This window comes from Pipistrellus kuhlii, unplaced genomic scaffold, assembly GCF_014108245.1.
Source record: "Pipistrellus kuhlii isolate mPipKuh1 unplaced genomic scaffold, mPipKuh1.p scaffold_m20_p_17, whole genome shotgun sequence".
Lineage (NCBI taxonomy): Eukaryota > Metazoa > Chordata > Mammalia > Chiroptera > Vespertilionidae > Pipistrellus > Pipistrellus kuhlii.
In genome coordinates this window covers 3,511,554-3,533,159 of record NW_023425482.1, presented here as the reverse complement: position 1 = coordinate 3,533,159, position 21,606 = coordinate 3,511,554, and the positions used below count along the sequence as shown (strand labels likewise).

At 42.0% G+C, this 21,606-nt stretch overlaps 1 protein-coding gene across 3 annotated transcripts in view; it reads left to right on the top strand.

Moving 5' to 3' along the window:
• GPATCH1 (G-patch domain containing 1) overlaps nt 1-21,606 on the top strand; it is a 58,410-nt gene that overhangs the window by 8,260 nt on the left and 28,544 nt on the right. For all 3 annotated transcript variants that reach the window (XR_006741828.1, XM_036440727.1, XM_036440726.1), the window contains exons 2-10: nt 771-905; nt 5,467-5,552; nt 8,489-8,649; nt 9,199-9,296; nt 10,166-10,224; nt 10,845-11,087; nt 12,523-12,670; nt 17,132-17,211; nt 20,623-20,827. Coding sequence is in view for 2 of the 3 variants with exons in the window: in XM_036440727.1 (XP_036296620.1) it covers nt 771-905; nt 5,467-5,552; nt 8,489-8,649; nt 9,199-9,296; nt 10,166-10,224; nt 10,845-11,087; nt 12,523-12,670; nt 17,132-17,211; nt 20,623-20,827 (1,215 nt within the window). In the remaining variant the exon portion in view is untranslated. The remainder of the gene's footprint in view (nt 1-770; nt 906-5,466; nt 5,553-8,488; nt 8,650-9,198; nt 9,297-10,165; nt 10,225-10,844; nt 11,088-12,522; nt 12,671-17,131; nt 17,212-20,622; nt 20,828-21,606) is intronic.

Genomic DNA, 21,606 nt, shown 5'->3' with positions numbered 1-21,606 from the left:
GACTTTGCCGACCACTGCCCTAGCTGGTTTGCTTAGTGGATAGAGCATCGGACTGCGGACTGAAAGATGTCTCAGGTTCGATTCCAGTCAAGGGCACATGCCTAAGTTGTGGGCTCTATCCTCAGTAGAGGGCATGCAGGAGGCAGCTGATGCATGATTCTCTCTCATCGATGTTTCCACCTCTCCCTCTCCCTTCCTCTCTGAAATAAATAAAAATATATTTTAAAAAAGGATAAAAACTGTAGAATCAGAAGATTCCCAGAAATAAAGAAACTTCTAAAATTTGGAGAAAATGGGCAATACTAAAGGAAAAATTCTGGAGTTGGGAATGATATGAAATTCTAAAAGAGACATAGAAATATATATATTTTTTTGTTCCAGACTTCTGCCTGCCATGTGACACACCAGCATTTGCTTCCTTCACTGCCAGTAGATCTATTTCCATCTATTTGAACTCTCCTTTCTGGCCAATATAATTCAGTTTTCATAATGGAAATTAGTGGGAAAAGCAGGCCATTTTTGCTAAGATATATTTCTAATATAAATAAGAGAAATCTATAATTGCTTTAGACTATAAAGAAAATTGGTAAAATTAATACTTCCTAAGCTATATAAGCTAGAGAAGTCTAGGAATAGGAATGTAATTAAAATTACTATATTTGATGTTATTGGAAGTGAACAATTCATTATATTTAAGAAATGACATCTTTCTTAATGTTTTCCCTAATCCATTATCCTTTTTCCTCTTTCTCATTCAATTTTTTTTTTAGGTGAGAGACCAAAGAAACCAACTCCTCTTCAGGATCAGACTGTCAGAGATGAAAAAGGAAGGTATAAGCGGTTTCATGGAGCCTTTAGTGGAGGGTTTTCTGCTGGGTACTTCAACACTGTTGGCTCAAAAGAAGGTATGATTTTCCTACTTATAGCTATGTTATTGCTAAAGGAAGAGATTGAAATGTCACAAGATTCTCATCTCCCTACCTCTCTTTTAAAAAAACTTATAACATTTTAGTACATAAATTGTACACTTTTGTCTTCTCTGAACATTTGGAATATTTCCAGACTCAAGTTTGATTGATTGCAACCTGAAAATGAAAGAGTTTTTTTCACTAATATAAACCATAACTGGATGATAAAATGATGATAATGACTTCCGTTTTACATGGCATCTTACAAAGATCTACTCAGTTAATCATGGTCTCACACGGCTCAGTGACTAAGGAGGGCAGGTGTCGCAGCTGTTTTGTAGATGAAGTCGAGGATCAGACTCCTCTATCCTGACATGGGACCAAGCCTTCACTTGTTAGTATATACTCTCAACCTGGAGAAAATCTGTTATATTTTTCACATGGTGCAACATAATATATTCTGCATCCATTGAAGTAATGTATGTTTTTTAAAATGTTTTAACATAGAAACTGGAGGGAAAATGACTTCTATATCTCAGATATGAATAGAAGATGGGCTGATTACCTCATGTAGGAATTAAGAACAAGATAAGATAGATCTTTTATATGTTTATTTTTTATTAAAAAATAAGTTTTAATATAGTCAGTAATACTATAATAACTATGTATGATATTGGATGGATACTAGATTATCAGGGGATTACTTCATAAATTATATAAATGTCTAACTACTATGCTATACACTTCAAACTAATTAATATTATATGTTAAATAATTGGAAAGTAAATTAATTAAAAAATAACTTGTACACAGAAACAATCTATACTAATAAAAGGGTAATATGCTATTTAGACCGGGTCGACCGGACATCTTCCGAATGCCTGACTTCCTTCTAGACAAAGCCACGGTGGCTGGGTCCAAGGCAGAGGCAGTTAGAGGTGATTAGACCAGCAGGGGAGCAAGCAGTTAGGGGCAAGATCAGGCTGGCACCTGGGAACAACCAGTTAGGAGGGAGATCAGTCTGGCAGAGGAGGGCAGTTGAGGATGATCATGCTGGCAAGGGAGGGCAGTTGGCGATCAGTCCAGCAGGGAAGGGCAGTTGGGGGTGATCAGGCCAGCAGGGGAGCAGTTAGGCGGTGATCAGGTTGTGATCAGGCCAGCAGGCGAGCGGTTAGGAGCCAGTGGTCCTGGATAGTGAGAGGGATGTTCAACTGCCAGTTTGGGGCCTAAACCGGCAGTCAGACATCCCCGAGGGGTCCCAGATTGGAGAGGGTGCAGGTCGAGCTGAGAGACACTCCTGCCCTGTGCACACGTTTTGTGCACCATGCCTCTAGTGGTAAAATAAAGATGAAAAGTAATGCAGGAAAGAAAAAAAAAGAACCATGTTAAAAAAAAAATGGTTGGTGTAAATAAGATGTTAAAGCTCAGTATTCAGAATGTGTAAAGATCAGTTCAGTAGGCAAATAATCAAAGTATCTGAACAGTTAACTAATACTTCAGATGAAATAGAATACTATATGGAATATTTAGCTTTATTATTAAAAAAAAACAAGTTAAGATAACAAATTAAGACACTAATTTGCACATTATTACAATGTTAAAAATGGCAGTAGGGTTGTGAGGAAAAAAGCACACTAATACATTGCTGATTATTATAATTATGGCTTTGTTGCAATTTACAGTAGCTAAGATCTGAAAAACAACCCATGTGCCCATCAGTAGATGAGAGGATAAAAAAGCTATGGTACATTTACACCCTGGAATACTATGCAGCAGTAAAAAAGAAGAATCTCTTACCCTTTGAGACAGCATGGAGGGACCCGGAGAGCATCATGCTAAGTGAAATAAGTCAGTCAGAGAAAGACAATTATCACGTGATCCCACTCATATGTGGAATCTAATTAACAAAAAAACTGATGAATAGAGTGGATCCAGAGACATGGAACATGGAGCAGAGCAGAATCTCGATAGGGTGGGAGGTGATCAATAAACGACCCTGTATGCATGTGTGCATATCCCAGGGACACAGACAATAGGGTGGTGAGGGCCTAGGGGGAGGCAGTGGTTGGAAGTTGGTTCAAGAGTTTCGATGGGGAAAAAAGGGGAGCTTAGGTAATACTTGCAACAATAAAGATTAACAAAAATAATAAAATTAAATCTTTCAGTCATGAAGAAATAAATAATTATGGCTGTGCTGCATATTACAATTAAAAAGTAAGATCAGCTGAAGCCAGTTTGGTTCAGTGGTAGAGCGTTGGCCTGCGGACTGAAAGGTCCCAGGTTCGATTCCGATTCCGGTCAGGGGCATGTACATTGGTTGCGGGCACATCCCCGGTGGGGGGTGTGCAGGAGGCGGCTGGTCGATGTTTCTCTCTCATCAACGTTTCTGGCTCTCTATCTCTCTCCCTTCCTCTCTGTAAAAAAGCAATAAAATATATTAAAAAAAAACACAAACAAACAAAAAAACAAACACACACATGAAGCCCTAGGAAAAAAATAAAAGATGAATATTTCCTATTTAAAAAAAAAAAAAAAGTAAGATCAGTTCAAATGATTACTGAAGTAGACAGTAATATGTTAATATACTGAAATGTCTCTTTACCATTAGGAATGACATATTCAAGGACTATGAAGAAATAGGGCAAAGACTACAGAAATCGAAAGTGGAGGAAGGTGCTGGGCCCACAGTATTGCCCAAGAGAGCAGATTCTTACTCTCCTGGGAAACCAAACTCCCAGGTTGACCCAGAAACCTGCTCCACCCATCTGCCAATAGTAGATCTACCCCGCGCTCCTCAGCAAGACTTGTAGGATATCAGAAAGTAGAGAAATCTGCCCCTTAGCGAAATTTGATGGCCAGAGGGTTACAGATCCATTTGATGGCCAGAGTATTCTCTCTTTAGTCAGGGCACATGCTTAGTGACTGTGGATGGGGAACAAGAGCGTTAGTTATAGGACTCAGGTGTTTGATGGAATTGGGGACCTGCTATGGCCATTGCCTGCCCTTAGACCAAAGTCCTTGGGTTAGGCACCCTGAATGTGCATTGCTTTTGTAGCTCCCTCTTTTGCCATTCTTTCTTGGCTGACTGTACCTTGACATCTTGTTTCTTTTTATCTTCCTTTAATTTTTAAATTCTTAATTTTTTTTAATCTCTTTTGACATATTGCTTTTTATTTTTAAAATTTTTAAATTTAAATTTTTCCTTTCTTATTTTTGTTTTGTTAATCCTCATTTGAGGATATTTTTTTCGTTGACTTTTAAAATACATATAGTTTTATTGATTTCATAGAGAAAGGGAGAGGGAGAAAGAGAGAAACATCAATGATGAGAGTGAATCTGCATCGGCTACCTCCAACACGCCCCCTACTGGGATCAAGCCTGCAACCCTGGCATGTGCCCTTGACCAGCAAACCGGGACCCTTTAACCATTAGCCAGTGCTCTATTCACTGAGCCAAACCAGCTAGGGCTCCATTGATTTTTAAAAAGAGAATGGAAGGGAGAGAGAGAGAGAGAAACATGGATATGAGATGGACATATCAACTGATTGCCTCCCACAGGTGCCCTAACTGGGGCCAGGATCGAGCCTGCAACTGAGGTATGTGCCCTTGACTGGAATCGAATCTGCAACCCTCAGTCCATAGGTCGACACTCTGACCACTGAGCGACTGGCTAGGGTTAAAATTTTAATTAATAAATATGTTTTTATTGATTTTTAGAGAGAAATAGAAACATCAATGAGAAGCATCAATATTGATCAACTACTTCCTGTACACCCCCTATTGGGAGTCCAGTGCCCTGACCAGGAATTGAACTGTGACCTCTTGATTCCTAAGTCAATGCTCAATCACTGAGCCACACTGGCTGGGCCTAAAATTTTAAATTTTTAAAAATATATTTTTATTTCTGAGAAGAAGGGAGAGGAAGAGATAGAAACATCAATGATAAGAGGGAATCATTGATTGGCTGCCTCCTGCATGCCCCCCACTGGGGACTAAACCTGTAACCCGGGCATGTACCTTTGAGTCCACTGGCTGACGCTCAATACACTGAGTTAAACTGGCTAGGGCTAAAATTTTAATTTTTTTATTGAATATGTTGGGGTGACATTAATTAATAAAATTGTGTAGGTTTCAAGTGTACAAATCTATAATGCATCATCTGTATATTGTATTTTGTGTTCACCAGACATATTGTTAATTTGATATGCTAATTTGTTAGTGTAGGTTGCTGTTCTGCTGGTCTCGGAGTGGTCCTGCCTTTTAAGGTGACCTCAGATCTGTTGATGTTCTTTTCAGGTTAACTATCCATGTGTAGTTTGATTTTGCTTGGTTCCAGTTTTTTACAGGAAGCCTCACTGTATACACTAAGCTCTGACAAAGGGGAGATGGAGGTTAATAAGTTTGTGTGGAATAATTGGGTCTGTATGTGCAGTGAGATGGGAAGTAGCAGGAGTTTGTAGTTATTGGGGCTTTCAAGTCCACACACGTTATTTAATTATTTAGTCATAAGGCAAAATGCTACCTGGGATTGTAATGTTCTAAACTCTTTTCTTTGAAGGATGGACGCCCTCTTCCTTTGTGTCTTCACGACAGAACAGAGCAGACAAATCTGTTCTTGGTCCGGAAGATTTTATGGATGAAGAGGTGGGTGCACAGAACTTGAATTCTAGTTAGTTTGTAATTGGTTATTGTAGCACCTTCACCTTCCTCAGAAAGTTCAGTGTCTGATTTCCTCTTTATCAGGTTTTATCTTTTCAGTATTTGGATTATAGTGCCCTGTGTATCACTGGATTCTGATTCATGAGAGCAGCATCTTATGATGGGGGTAGTTTCTAAAGATAAGAGTGTAGGGAATGCTGGGCCAGCATGGCTCAGTGGTTGAGCATCAACCTATGAAGCAGGAGGTCACAGTTCATTTCCTGGGAGGCCGGTTCAGTCCTTGGTATGGGGCATGGAGGAGACAGCCAATCAATGATTCTCTCTCCATCTCTCTCTCCCTCTCCTTCCTCTCTGAAATTAATAAAAAATATTTTTTAAAAAGTGAGTAAGGAGAGCCCTTCCTGGGCAAGCTCAGTTGGTTGGCGCTTTGTCCTGTTACACCAAGGTGGCAGGTTCCATTCCACTGCAATAAAACCAATATTGGAATAAAGCAAGTCGTGTGAAATTTTTGGTTTTCCAGTACATATAAAAGTTATATTTTTACTCTATATAGTCTATAAATGTGCAATAGCATTATTTCTTTTAAAAAATTACATATCTTAATTAAAAAATACTTTTATTGCTAAAAAATGTTAACCATCATATGAGGCTGTAGGAAAAATGGCACCTCTAGACTTGCTCAATGTAAGTTTGCCACAAACTTTCAATTTGTAAAAAATGAAATATCTGCAAAGGACAGTAAAGTGAAGTGCAACAAAACAAGGAATGCCTGTATAGGCAAATTTATTTGAAAAAGGCTGTTACCTCCCAAGTGAAGTCTTCATTGAGACAAGTCTACAGCCTTTCACAGTAACACACACTGCGGTTTGAGCAGTGAGTGCAAGAGAAGGGAGTGGAAGGAAGCCTTGTGCAGGCACCTGGGCCCACTGTTTTTTGTTGGTTTGTTTTTATTGATTTCAGAGAGGAATGGAGAGGGAGGGAGAGCTAGAAACACCAATGATGAAAGAGAATTATTGATCGGCTGCCTTCTGCACACCTGCTTCTGGGGATGGAGCCAGCAACCCGGGCAGTGCCCTTGACCAGAATCGAACCTGGGACCTTTCAGTCCTCAGGTCAATGCTCTATCCACTGAGCCAAACCGGCTAGGGCTGGGCACATTGTTAAAATGACTAACTGTAAACTTCTTAGGTAAGAGTGCTGATGGAGGGTTCTAAAGTGGTCTGGCCAACCTTGTAAGGTGTGCTCCATTTTGTTTAAAACTAAATTCCCCTTAACTTAAAACCTAGTCTTGGATTCATTTGTGATAAAGATACAATAAAATACTTATATCAGCATGTTTTAGGCTGCAGGTAAGAGGCAAGGGAAGTCTCCTTCCTGTCTCACTAGCATAATCCTTAAGGAAACATATCTCATGTAACAAGAAGTCTAAATGCCATTGAGGCCCCAGGCTCGCTTTCTTCTTCTTCTTCTCCTCCTCCTCCTCCTCCTCCTCCTCCTCCTCCTCCTCCTCTTCCTCCTTCTCCTCCTTCTTCTTTAAAAATATATTTTTATTGATTTCGGGGGAGGGAGTGAGGAAGGGGAAGAAAGAGAGAGAGAGAGAGAGAGAGAGAGAGAGAGAGAGAAGAGAGAGAGATATCAATGATGGGAGAGAATCACTGATGGGCTGCCTCCTGCATACCCCACACTGGGGACCGAGCCCACAACCTGGGCATGTGCCCTGACCAGGAATTGAACCGTGACCTCCTGGTTCATAGATCAACACTCAACCACCGAGCCACTCTGTCCGGGCCCAGACTCCTCTCAGTCTTCTTTTGCATGTCAGCTTGCTCTTACACTACATTGCCTCATGGTTGCAAAAAAAAAAAAAAAAAAAAAAAAAAAAATGACTGGCTTTATCCCATGAACAAGACACGAACCCCCATTCCTTAACCCTCTCCCCACCCAGCCTACACACACTAGGGAGCAGGTGCCTATACAATCGCAGGCAGCTGTGGGGAAAGAGGTAGGGGGTAATGACTGTTGGACAGGCAGCCAACAGTAAATGCAAAAGCACTCAGCTCAGGGCCTGGCACATAGGTGCTCACAAATGCTTATTGGCTGTGACTCTAGGTTCTTCCTGTATTCTTAGCTTGGTAGTGCTCCTTGTGGCCTCACTGAGTAGCCACTATTGTGCCCCGTCCTTGTGTTGTGGCAGATGCACGGGAGAACGATGAGCCAGCACTCTGAGGGAGGAGAGTTTAGCCTTTATTTCGCAGACCTGCTAGTCCAGAGGAATTCCGGGTCCAAAGCCTAAACTGAACTCGTGGGGAGCTCCGGCCTGTATCTCCTCCTGAGGCGGGACCCTCGGGCTCCGCCCACGTCCGCCGTGGCAGGGCCTGGGTCAGGCTCTGCAGCTCCGCCCATGTTCAGTCAGAGTGGGGAAGTAAGACTACAGTTTTAACCAGGTTCTGAACTGGGTTGCAAGCCCCCCCCCCCCCCCCCCCATTTTCCTTTTCGCTTGGCCACTGGCCTGATCTGAGGGTGCCAAGTCAGTGTGTAAAGTCAGCTGCTCACCTGATCCCAAACTCCGTTTTGTCGTTTTAACTTTTTTTTGTTTTTTTTGTTTTGTTAATCCTCACCTGAGGATAGTGTTCCTTTGATTTTTAGGTAGGGTGGAAGGGAGGGAGGAAAGGAGAGAGGGAAATGTTGATGTGAGAGAGACACAGTTGTCTTTTGCGTGCCCCTGATTAGGCCCAAGGGTCGAACCTGTAACCCAGGTACGTGTCCTTGACTGGGAATTGAACCCAAGAATGGTCCAACACTCCAACCACCGAGGAACATTGTCCAGGGCTTAACTTTTTAAAGAACTAAAGCTACATAATGCATCATGTTTAATCACTTCCCAAATAATGAAGTAATTTTGTTTGATTTTTTTTTTTAAGGATCTTAGCGAATTTGGGATAGCACCTAAAGCAATTGTTACCACAGACGATTTTGCTTCCAAAACCAAAGACAGAATACGAGAAAAGGCCAGGCAGTTAGCAGCTGCTACTGCCCCTATTCCTGGAGCCACTCTGCTTGATGACTTCATAACACCAGCAACGTGAGAGTTTAATTTTGACTTTTCTGATCTTGAAATTACTGCTTTGCATATATATGATGATCTTACTTAAGGAAAGCTTGGTTGCAAGTAGGACAAGCCTTCTCAGCCTAACTTGAATGCAAAGGGGGGTTTTCCTGAAGGGTCTTGCATTGTTAGTGCACAGAATGCTCTAGATCTCCAGCCTCATTCTACCGTCTCATTCTGCACACCTCCTTGTTCTGCTCCTGGGCACGTGACCTAATGACAGCCTTAGACTTTCATGGTTTCCCAGGCCCCAAGCTTGATAAGGACCATGTGGAGTCCCTATGTGCCTGTTCTGGGCCTAGGAGAAAAGACATCTGATCAGCTTCCTCATGTCAGACATACACCCCAAGTCCAGTCATCCAGAGCATGTCCAGAGTGGCCAGGCCATGCAGTTCTAACATGAATGGGGGGAAGGGTTCAGGTAGGACAAGATTTTGAGCTGGGCAGGAACTCAAAGGCTGCTTACTTCCTGCTGTTCTCTAATGTTACAAAAAGAAGTTTCTTTCCAATGCCTTGATATCCTAGATTATCTGTTGGTTTTGAATTGCTGAGAAAAATGGGTTGGAAGGAAGGACAAGGGATTGGTCCTCGAGTAAAGAGAAGACCACGCCGACAAAAACCTGGTATGTAATACTTCTTTAAAAATTTACTGATTTGGAGAGAGAGAGGAAGAGAGAAACATTGATTTGTTCCACTTATTTATGCATTCAGTGGTTGTTGCTGTGTGTGCCCTGATTAGGGATCGAACCACAATCTTGGGGTATCCTCTAACCAACTGAGCTACACAGCCAGGGTCCTAATACTTTTTTTTTTTTTTTTTAATGTTTTTATTGATTTTTAGAGAGAGAGGAAGGAGAGGGATAGAGAAATAGAAACATCAATGAGAGAGAAACATCATTAATTGGCTGCCTCCTGCACACCCCCATATTGGGGATCCAGCCCAAAACCCAGACATGACCCATGACCTCTGACCAGGCATCGAATTGGTGACCTCTTTGTTTCTGGGTCAGTGCTCAACCACTTAGCCACACTGGCCGAGCCCTAATACTTTGTAATGGCTACATGTTCTAGAAATAAAATTGCTGGGTGGTATGCAGGTATTTTAAGGCTTTTTGTGTGTAGTGTGAAATAGCTTTCTGGAAGAATTGCACTCGTTTACATTCCCATCAGGAGCATATGAAACTGTTTCCTACTTCTGCCAAAACTGTGTCACAATTTAACGGTATTGTTTTCTATTCTATTTCTTGCCCTTGCTCTCCCAACCAGACTATGAACTCTTGGAAGCAGCAATAATTATTTTAGGTTCTCCCTAGGGCTGGAGGAGTAGTGGTTACTCATTTAGCACATTGTTGCCAGAGTGCCATGGGGCAACGGCTGGGGGGAAACAATTTCAGAGCGATCAGTCTCCAACCCTAAAGCTGTAGCACTTTTTACAAGGGCAGCTTGGATTTTCAGTTTCCCATGACTGATGCATCTGAAATCTCTTGTACAGATCCTGGAGTGAAAATCTATGGCTGTGCATTACCTCCGGGAGGCTCAGAAGGATCTGAGGTATTATATATGAGATGACTGTAGCATTTGTTACTTCATGAAGGTGAAATTTTACAAATTGATTAAAAATACACACACACACACACACACACACACACACATTATTGATTTTTTAGAGAAATAAAGAGGGAGGGAGAGAGTGATAGAAACATCGATGAGAGAGAAACATCAACCAACTGCCTCCTGCATGCCCCGTGCTGGGGATCAAGCTGGCAACATGGGCATGTGCTCTGACCGGGAATTGAACCATTGACCTCTGGTTCATGGGTTAATACTCAACTTCTGAGTCACACCTGCCAAGCCAGAAGCAGTTTTTGAAATGAATCATATCCCATTGCAGTGAAATACCCATACCTTGAAATTATCCTCATAATGTCAGACAATGTGTTCAGCAATATGCCTGCCAGCCCCATAGATAACCCAAATCTATTTAGAGTCTTAAAATGAAATTGCTTATGTTAGTATCATTTGTTCAGGGACTTGATGTAGTGATTTGTAATAGTGGAAATTAAAGTTTGGTAAATGTTCTGTTTGGAATGAATCACTGCATTTGAAAATAGTGTTTTAAAGGCTTACTTTGCGCCAGCAAGTGACTCACCTTCATTCCACTTTTTAAATAGGATGAAGATGATGACGACCTGCTAGAAAATGTGACCTTTGCACCCAAGGATGTCATGCCTGTGGATTTCACACCTAAAGATAATGTACATGGACTGGCTTACAAGGGTCTGGATCCCCACCAAGCGCTGTTTGGAGCTTCAGGAGAACATCTTAATCTTTTCAGTGGGAGACCTGAGGGAACCAGCAATCTTCTTGGAGATATTGGAGTGAATAAAGGGAGAAAATTGGGAATTTCAGGCCAGGTAAGTGTTTCTGTTTTATAAACATGGAGCTATTGACAAATGAGAATATTTCTTATTATATTTGCCCCATAGTAGGGCATTCATTATTGATTGACTACATGTAGGCCTCAAAGTGGTCATATTTTCCTTGGGATTTGTTTTGAAGATATGTGAAGTATACCTACGTGATTTTATTTTATTTAAAAAATATATATATTTTATTGATTTTTTTTACAGAGAGGAAAGGAGAGGTGATAGAGAGTTAGAAACATTGATGAGAGAGAAACATCGATCAGCTGCCTCCTGCACACCTCTTACTGAGGATGTGCCCGCAACTAAGGTACATGCCCTTAACCGGAATTGAGGCTGGGACCCTTCAGTCTGCAGGCCGATGCTCTATCCACTGAGCCAAACCAGTTTCGGCAACCTATGTGATTTTTTAAAAAAATATATATTTTTTATTGATTTTTTACAGAGAGGAAGAGAGAGGGATAGAGAGTTAGAGACATCAATGAGAGAGAATCATCGACCAGCTGCCTCTTGCACACCCCCTACTAGCGATGTGCCCGCAACCAAGGTACATGCCCTTAACCAGAATCGAACCTGGGACCTTTCAGTCTGCAGGCCGACGCTCTATCCACTGAGCCAAACCGGTTTCGGCGACCTACGTGATTTTAATATTTATTGCTGAGATCCTGTAACCTATGTTCTTGGTGGTGTTAGTTCCCAGGAATGAGGACCACTTTTTCACACTGTTGTGGGGCTGATCAGAAAACCACACTTACCCTTTTGGTTTAGTTAATAGTTGAATTTCAGTCTGCCTCCAAGTTCAGGTCCAAGTTTGACTACCTCCTGGACTATTTCCTAGTGCCGCTAGCCCTAAGATGGGAGTGTAGGTGTCAGTTTCATATGGGAGACTTGCTTTGTATTATACCTTTGAGGAGATGGAGAGTTTTTCCTGACTGCCTGTCCTCTCAAACTGATTCAGAGGTTCTTTCCTAAATTACACTTAAGAAATGTCATTATTGTTTTTTCCAGTTCTTTTAACAGAAAGGGATACTTGGAGGTCATGTCCCTAAGATTAGGGGTTCTTACTTGGCTGTTACAGTAGTGGTGGTCTCCAGACCCTGTCACCAGCTCTGTCCCAGGCCATACTGAACAGCAAGTGAACTCTTCCTTTCTCCATTAGAGGCCCCATTTCTCCTCCTGCATTGCTACTTGCGTGCCTTCTCCATTCCTCTGCCCATGCTAGGACCCGGACCCATAGCTGCTGCTGGGCATGGCATTCACATCTACAGGACTGGAGTCTGTGTATTAATCTGGGCTTCCCATTTGCTTCTTTCTTGGTGATCTTACCGTGCTAATGTGGGCCGTTCAATTACATTGTTGAAGTAGCTTATCCTTCAGTGCAGACATACTCTAACCCCGTATTGCTGTTTGAAACCTTGCTTTGAAGGCTTTTGGTGTTGGTGCCCTTGAAGAGGAAGATGATGATATCTATGCAACAGAAACTCTATCCAAGTATGACACTATTTTGAAGGACGAGGAGCCTGGAGATGGACTCTATGGCTGGACAGCGCCCAAGCAGTATCAACGTCAGAAAGGTGATTCCATAGACCCACACCTGATGGTGGGATCAGTGTGAGTTATCAGGAAGAAGGGTTGGCAAGCTTGATGCTGCAGTGTCAGCCTCCAAGGAGTAGGGAGTTTTTGGTCAAAGATGCAGATTGAGAAACAAAGTTAGAAGGAGAGACGCCCAATGTGGAAAGTAAGACAGATGCAGGATTTAGAATGGGTTACAGCTGCCAGGCCAGTGTGGCTTAGTGGTTGAGCATCAACCCATGCACCAAGAGGTCATCAGTTTGATTCCCAGTAGGGTGCATGCAGGAAGTAGCTGGTGTTTCCATCTCTTCCTCTCTCTCTAAAATAAAAACAAACAAGAAATGAAAAAAGAAAAAAAAAATCATACATAAAAAAAGAAAAGATTACTTAATTCCTATTAAAAATAAAATAATAAAATGGGTCAAAGCCAAAGCCAGTTAGCAAGGCAGGGCCGTGCGGGGAGGAAGAAGAAGTCTGGAATCAGGGGAGGAGCAAGTGTGTGGTCAGAGTGAAGTACTTCCAGCTCGAGGAACAAGGCAGGTGGTGAGAGGAGGCCAACTCCAGCAGTAGATGTGAAGGCCAGGCGTGGTGACCGGGTGGTAGGGATACTGAGAGCCATAGGAAGATGGAGCTTGGCGGCCAGCCTGTCTTCTACTGTGCCTCTGGCTCTTAGGGGGCTCTTACTGGGCAAAGAGGTGGAAATTTGAATTTCACATCAGAGTCTATAGTGATTCAGAATCTAGGTAGTTTTTTAATTATTTATTGATTGATTGATTTTTCAAGAGAGAGTGAGAAAGAGGGACAGAGAAATATCGATTTGTTTTTCCACTTATTTATGCATTCATTGGTTCAGTCTTGCATGTGCCCAGGCCCAGGGTTGGAACCCCCATCGTTGGTGTGTTGGGAGGACACTAACCAACTGATCTCCCTGGCCAGGGCCGGTAGTATTTTACATTTTCAATCCAGAAAAGGTGTAGGGAGGAGGCAGGGCTACATAGGTATTTGTAGCATACGATTTGGAACTAATCAGACCTGAATTTGGATCCCTGCTTTCTCTTGCCCAGCTGTGTGGCCCTAGGCAAGGCTTGTAACCTCTCTGGGCATCATTTGCAATGTGCGAATAAAATCCTCTCTCTGGCCTAGCTGGTATGGCTCAGTGATTGAGCATTGACCTATGAACCAAGAGGTCACCAGTTCAATTCCTGGTTAGGGCACATGCCTGGGTTTTGGGCTCAATTCCCAGTAGGGGGCATGCAGGAGGCAGCAGGTCAATGTTTCTCTCTAATTGATAATTCTGTCTCTCCCTCTCCCTTCCTCTCTCTCTAAAAATCAATAAAAACATATTTAAAATCCATTCTCAAATAGTATGAGGATTAAATGACATAACTGTGATTGGCTCCTGCCTCAAAAGCTGATTAAATGGCACCTACTATTTATTCTTCAGTTACAATAATAATCATCACCCAAATAAAGTTAGGAGGCAAGAACTGAGATGAAAAACAATCTATTCAGACATATGTAGCTATAGTCAGATAAAATTTGACCTAACTCTTATAGAATACATATAAAACCATACTGTTGAAATATTCTAAGCATCCCCAAAATGATGCCATTTTACATTTCTGGAAGAGAAGACAGGTGTAAAACAGTTTTTAGAAGGAAGTTTGCTTAATGGTTGTGAATACAAACTCTGGAGACTGCCTGGGTTTCAGTACTGGCTCTCCCCACTTATCAGCCATGACCTTGACAGGCTACTTAACTTCTTTGTGCCTCAACATCCATGCCTGGACAGTGGACATGACAATGGCATAAGTGTCCCATGGAGGCTGTAATGTACATAAAGGGCCTGACCTTGCCTGGCACACAGCCAGCACTCTGTAAGTGAGTGGCCTGCCATCATTGCCACAGAAGATGCTAGAAGGGTGTGCTCCCAAATGTTAGTTGGAATTATCTCTGGGTGATAGACTACTTTTATTTTCTCCCTTTTGCATATTTTTATATTTTTTGCTTTATCTTTATATTTTCAAAATTTTCTACTAACTTATCTTTATAACTTACAAGAAGTTATATAATATATATTAATGTTATAATATGTTAATATAGGTTCTATTAAATGCAAATTATTTATTATATTATATCAATATATTAATATAATTTGATATTATTATTATTAATAAAACATGTTGGCCGAAACCGGTTTGGCTCAGTGGTAGAGCGTCGGTCTGTGGACTGAAAGGTCCCAGGTTTGATTCCGGTCAGGGGCATGTACATTGGTTGTGGGCACATCCCCGGTGGGGGGTGTGCAGGTGGTGGCTGGTCAATGTTTCTCTCTCATTGACGTTTCTAGCTCTCTATCTCTCTCCCTTCCTCCCTGTAAAGGATCAATAAAAAAAAAAAATTATACAACATGTTTTATATGTATATATGTATATATAAAACATGTTGTATAATAATTACTAAACTGTAATAAATAAGATTTTTGTTGTTGTTAATCCTCACCTGAAGACATTTTTCCATTGATTTTTTAGAGAATGTGGAAGGCAGAGGGAAAGACAGAGAGAGAAACATCAATGAGAGACACATCAGTTGGTTGCCTCCTGCATTTGCCCAGATCAAGGCCTGAGATTGAACCTGCAACCCAGTACCTGCCCTTGACTAGGAATCAAATCCTCGACCTTTTGGTCCTCTACCCTTTGGGGCAAGGACTGATGCTCTAAGCACTAAGCAACACAGGCCAGGGCTTTTCCTTTATAGAACACTTTTGCCCGACTGATTGATCCCACCCCTTCCCGCATCGAGCTTGGGCAGATGTCTCTCCCTGAGCTCCCCAGCTCCCTTTATCCCACAGGCTGTCGACTCCTTCTCTCTCCCATAGCTGGCTGCCTCTTCTCTCCCACCCCTAGGGCTACGTGATCTCTACAGCTTTGACCTTATGATTTTTCTTTCTTTTTTTAATTGACTTTTTTTTTGAGAGAGAGAGAGACAGAGAGACAGAGAGAGACAGAGAGAAGGTGACTTGAGAGAGAAAAATTGATTGGTTGCCTTCGATATGCACTCAGACTGGAAGTCGAACCTGCAACTTTTGAAAAATATATATATTTTATTGATTTTTTTTACAGAGAGGAAGGGAGAGGGATAGAGAGTTAGAAACATCAGTGAGAGAGATACATCGGTCAGCTGCCTCCTGCACACTCCCTACTGGGCATGTGCCTGCAACCAAGATACATGCTCTTGACTGGAATCCAACCTGAGACCCTTGAGTCCACAGGCCAATGCTCTATTCACTGAGCTAAACCCATTAGGGTGAACCTGCAACTTTTTTATGGATAGGACAACGATCCAATCAGCTGAGCTACCTGGCCAGGATGTCCTTAAGGTTTTCACTGAGTAAATCTATAGTTAGCCAGTCATAATGGTTCTTATTTTTTTTGTCTGTGATCCATAGGGCTATAATAAATATTCTCATGGCTCTTTATGCACATTTGCTGTATGTATAATTCATAAAAGTAAAACTGTAGGGTTTTAAAAGAATATAAAATGACAAGAATGTGAAATTTAATCACAAATCACCTTACAGAATCTTAAGAACTTCCAGAAGCTGGTACAAAAGTTCAGCAGGAGTTGAGGTACAGAGTGATTTTGTTGGGGAGGATAGTTGCCGGGCCTTGCAGCAGTGCCGGCGGGGGAAAGCCTCAGGCCCACCTGCACTGAGGGCTGACCACCAGCTTAGGACGGACACCAGCTGGGTCACTGCTCATGGTGGTCATGGGCATGGCTGTGGCTACAGAAGATGTAGCTTGTGCAGACTGAGTTTTGACAGATCCACTGTGCGCAGGAAACCCTTGATAATCAAAGAGCCTTTGCCAACGGGGTTGTTTCTGCGACCAGCGGAGGATCCCTGGCTTCAAGTCAGAGGGCGTTGGTCACTTTGTTTCCTGGATTAGTTATCTTTGTCTCTTATTAGAATTTCACGTGAGAAAAAGACAAAAGTGCCTTTTAATTTGTAGATACTAAGATTAGGTTACTGGCTGACCTGGTTGCATTGCCTTTGTATCCTATTTGGATGGTTGCTAAGAAAATTGGGAGGTAGTCTCAATGGTTCTTCACCTGGTTTTAGAAATGACCCTCTCACAGTTATGATTTTTACTTTTGTCTGTATTTCTTCACTTTATGGTTTTCCTTGAGATCTTTTACTCCACAGAGTGTACGTTTTGGTGCCCCTTAGCTTAGGACTTCAAGCACTTTTTCTGGAGGGCCACAGCCCTGGGTCCTGGGCAGCCTAAGCGCTGTGGGCGGTGTGGGCCTGGCTGCCAGAATCAACAGAGGTATTTCCTCCTTTACTGTTATCTCTGTGAGATATCACGGGTGACAGGTAGCATTTGTGTGCTTAGAGATTAGAAGCTGACGTCTTTGTCTTATTCTTATCTATACTTCTGAATTTAATCAATGATATCATTTTGTAGAATCAGAAAAAGACCTTCGATACATTGGCAAAATATTGGATGGATTTTCCTTGGCTTCTAAGTCTTTGTCTTCTAAGAAAGTAAGAGTTTTTATTTTTTACTGGTTTTAGTACTTAAAATATTTGCTGAGTTATATCAACAACTGGAATGATAAGTAAATTCTGTTTTCAAAAGTACCAGCATAGTTACTAACGATTGAGGAAAACATGTCCTGTATTAGAAATGGCAGTCAGTAGCTACGTTGTATCCAAAACAGCTAATTGCTGATCTTTTAAATCCAGACTTAGAGTGAGTAGTTTTTTCCATTAGAAACTGGTGGGAGAATGGAATTGATAAAATTCTAGGGACAATGTAATTTAAGGAAAATTAGGAAACTTTCAGAAAGCTGTAATGACCCACAGCCCTGAATCCTCCTTAATGCTTGAGGCAGTAACTAATGTGGACAAGGTTCCCTGGCCTCCTTGCTTGGCAAAGAGGAGGGAGAGAAGCCACGTACATGCAGTCTGGGGAGAACTCTGTGCATTTTCCAAATAGTCCTGTTTCTATGAGATTTTGTTACAGCTTTTGTTACAGGTGCTCTTTTTTTAAAAAAATATATATTGATTTTTTACAGAAATGAAGGGAGAGGGATAGATAGACAGTTAGAAACATTGATGAGAGGGAAACATTGATCAGCTGCCTCCTGCACACCCCCTACTGGGAATGTGTCCACAGCCAAGGTACATGCCCTTGACCGGAATCGAACCTGGGACCTTTCAAACTGGTTAGGACCAAGTGGTGCTCTTTAACACCCCCTCAGAGTTACCTGTTCCTAGATGGACATCCCAAGTTAGTGGTGCTGATAGCTCAGGAGAGGCTCCTGGCATTTATTTTGTTGGTGTAATGGGCTTCTTGTTTTTCATTCAGCACACATTTGTCTTGGCCTGTGGTTCTCCAGAACTGGGGCGGCCAGGAGCAGTGCAGCCTGAGGAACTACATTTGGCATTACTGTGGCTGTCATTGATTTTGTCTTAATAGTTAATGTATTGTAATAATGAACAGAATATATTTAAAACAGTGTTGGGTGCATACTAAGCTGTTATTACTAACAGAAATGTCAGATATGTCAAAGGAGAATGTAAGTTTTTTACATTTGTGAAAGGGGAGCATAAAAATGCTTGAGCAATACTCATTTGACTCAGGTTCAAGGATAAATAGGACAAAGTCCTGACCCCCAAATAGCTCCTATTCAGTGAGGGTGCAAGACAGACAAGCTCACTGAGGGGTAGAGTGCCATCAGCGGACAGGTGGGCTCTGGGCTTCCCGAGGCTCCTCACTTGGAGCGGGAGTGATTCAGGAGAGTGCTATGTTCACCTGCTTTTTCACAGTCAGGCAAGTTTTCTCAATATGTGGCTGAACACCCACCTCTAAATGCTTTGACTCTGATGGAGGATATGAAGACTTGTGTGTACGCACCCCTTTTCTGCCATGCTCTGTTGGAGTTTTGGGTCTTGGTAACACATGAGGGTGTTTGCTAGCTGTTTGGGGCACATGTGTCAAACACAAGGCCCGCGGGCCAAATCCGTCCCGCCAGGCCTTGCAATGTGGCCCGCACCGCGCTGTCATCACTGCACTCCGCTGCGTTTCCATCACAATGACAGTTTATGACTGTTCAGTAAACCATTCGGCCCGCGATTTAGGCTGGATTTTAGATTTTGGCCCCTTCTCTGATTGAGTTCGACACCCCTAGTTTGGGGAGTCTGTTTTTCAGAGAAGGTGGTCAGGTGAAGATGGTGAAAAATGAGATTTCCTACCAGTGAAAACACCATTCTTCTATAGATTTTCATCATGCCAGGTGCTCCCCCACAGGGAACCACCTGGGAACCTTACAACCATCTGGGAAACCTGGGAAACTCCACTTGTTGCTGACTTTGAGGGGTGGGACGCAGGCATCATTACACTTAAAAACCTCAGGTGAGCCCAGTGTGCAGCTGGGGCTGAGAACTACTGCCAGCGGGCATTCAGTGTGTCACTGGTTACAGGCTCAGGGTTTCAGGCAGCTGAAAAAATCTAGAACACAGCTTACATAGGACTGTACAGAGTGAAAGAGAGGCCAAGTGCAAGGGGGACCATTTATTTATTTAAAAAAATATTTTTATTGATTTCAGAGAGAGAAAGGGAGGAGGAGAGAGATAGAACATTGATGAGAGAAAAACATCATCATCAATTGCTGCTTCCTGCAGCCCCCCTATTGGGGGATTGAGCCCGAAATCTGGGCATGTGCCCTGACCAGGAATCCAATTGTGACTTGGTTCATAGGTCATTGCTCAATGATTGAGCCGCACCAACTGAGCAAGAGAGACCATTAAAAATGTCTAATACTTAAAATCAACTTAAAAATAAAATAAAATAAAGTTTATTTGAGCCAAAACTAATGACATATGCTAAGAAGCAAGATCTCAAATGCTTCTTTAAATACTTTATTTTTAATTTATATGATCTATCATTAATGCCTGAGTTCCCCAAATACTATATTTTAATTTCGGTTCAGTTAGCTGTTTTTTAAATTGATATTTTTTGAGAGGGAGTGGGAGAGAGACAAAAACATAAAAACATAGAAACATAGAAATATCTATGTGAGAGTGAAATATTGATTGGCTGCTTCCTACTGGGGATTGAGCCCACAACCCAGGCATGTGCCCTGATCAGGAATTGAACCAGCAACCTTTCTGTGCATGAGCCAGTGCCCAACCAACCAAGCCACACCAGTCAGGAACAGTCAGATTTTGAATTAAAAATACCTCAGATAGCCCTGGCTGGTTTGGCTCAGTAGATAGAGCATGGGCCTACAGACTGAAGGGTCCTGGGTTCGATTCCAGTCAAGGGCAGATGCCCGGATTACAGGCTTGATCCCCAGTAGGGGGCGTGCAGGATGTTTCACTCTCATCACTGATGTTTTTCTCTCTCTCCCTCTTCCTTCCTTTCTGAAATCAATAAAAAAAAATAAGTTAAAAAATACCTCAGATAAAAAAAACTAAGGCCTAAAATTCCAATTTGGAATTGAAACAACCAGAAAAATATTTCTGAATTTAAAAGTAACTTGTTTAAAGATATTTTTTTCTATGCCTTGAACCATACTTTTCTAAAATTTCTGATACACAGTGGGCCAGTTCTGCACGTGGGCCTGTGCATCATGTTATCGTTGTCATCGTTCTTGTTCTTATATGAAACATGCATATTAGCATCTATGTGTAGCATGGGCAGGGCTGATATTTAAAATGTCTGGTTGTTAGATCAGTGTGGTTCTGGTGACCCTCCACATCCAGAATGGATGTTGGCTGGGCACCAGGATGGTCTGTTCCCACTGCTGCCTACCCACCTGCTGAAGTTAGCCTGGGAAAGGCTGGGTTAATAATGCTCAGAGGTAACAGGTTTTCTTGGTTAAATCAAACACCATCATCTTGCAGTTTGTATTTTCAGAATTTTGTTCTGTGTGTGTGTGTGTTTTAAAGATTTACCCACCTCCTGAATTGCCAAGAGACTATCGACCAGTGCATTATTTCAGACCTGTGGTAGCTGCAACCTCAGAGAACTCCCACTTACTTCAAGTGTTATCAGAATCAGCTGGAAAGTCAATACATGACCCAGGGACACAGAGTAGACACCAACTGAATGCCTCCAAGCGGGGAGAGTTGCTAGGAGAAACACCTATTCAAGGTATGTGCCATGGAGGAGATTAAAGTAATTAAATTGATGATAATCTGAGTGATCAAAATCAAAATGGAAAGATGTTTTCCAATTGAAATTTCCCATGATTTTGTATTCCCAAACTGGGAATAAAATTGCTTATTGTACATAAACATTAGTGTACATCCTTTACTTCTTAAGACTTGTTTCCCACCATCAGTTTCACTTATGTCATTGAAATTACAACCCTTATCTTAAGCTCAGCAGTTTTCAGATTTTAATAATTGTTCAGCAATGTTGCGAAGACTAGGGACATGTGTACCTTCACTGCCTTTGCACAGCCTGGGAACAGGATTTTTTCCTCAGGGGAAAGCGTTCTGTAGCACTTTCCTGAAAGCCTGAAAGGAATGAATGCATGTGAAAGTGTGGGCAGATGTGGAGGGTCCCCTGTATGTTGGAGCAGAAAGATCCACTAAGCAAGATGAACTTGTACTTGCCCTTTGGGTATCTCAAATATAATAGACCCAAACAGAAGTCTTGGTTCCCACTTCTTTCCCCAAACTTGCTTTTTCTCCAGTCTTCCCCTTCTCAGTAAATGTGACCCACTGCTCAGATCAGAATGTAGGAATTCTAGTTTTCTGCTCCTCTCTTTCCTATCTAACCCTATCCACAGCTGACCCTCTCCAAGTCCTCTCATTTCTACCCCATATGCTTTTCTGTATTTCTGCTGCTTCCTCCTTGGTCTGAATGCCCATCTATTCTCACCTGGACTATTGCAGTAGCTTCCTGATTTGTCTTATTTGTCCTCT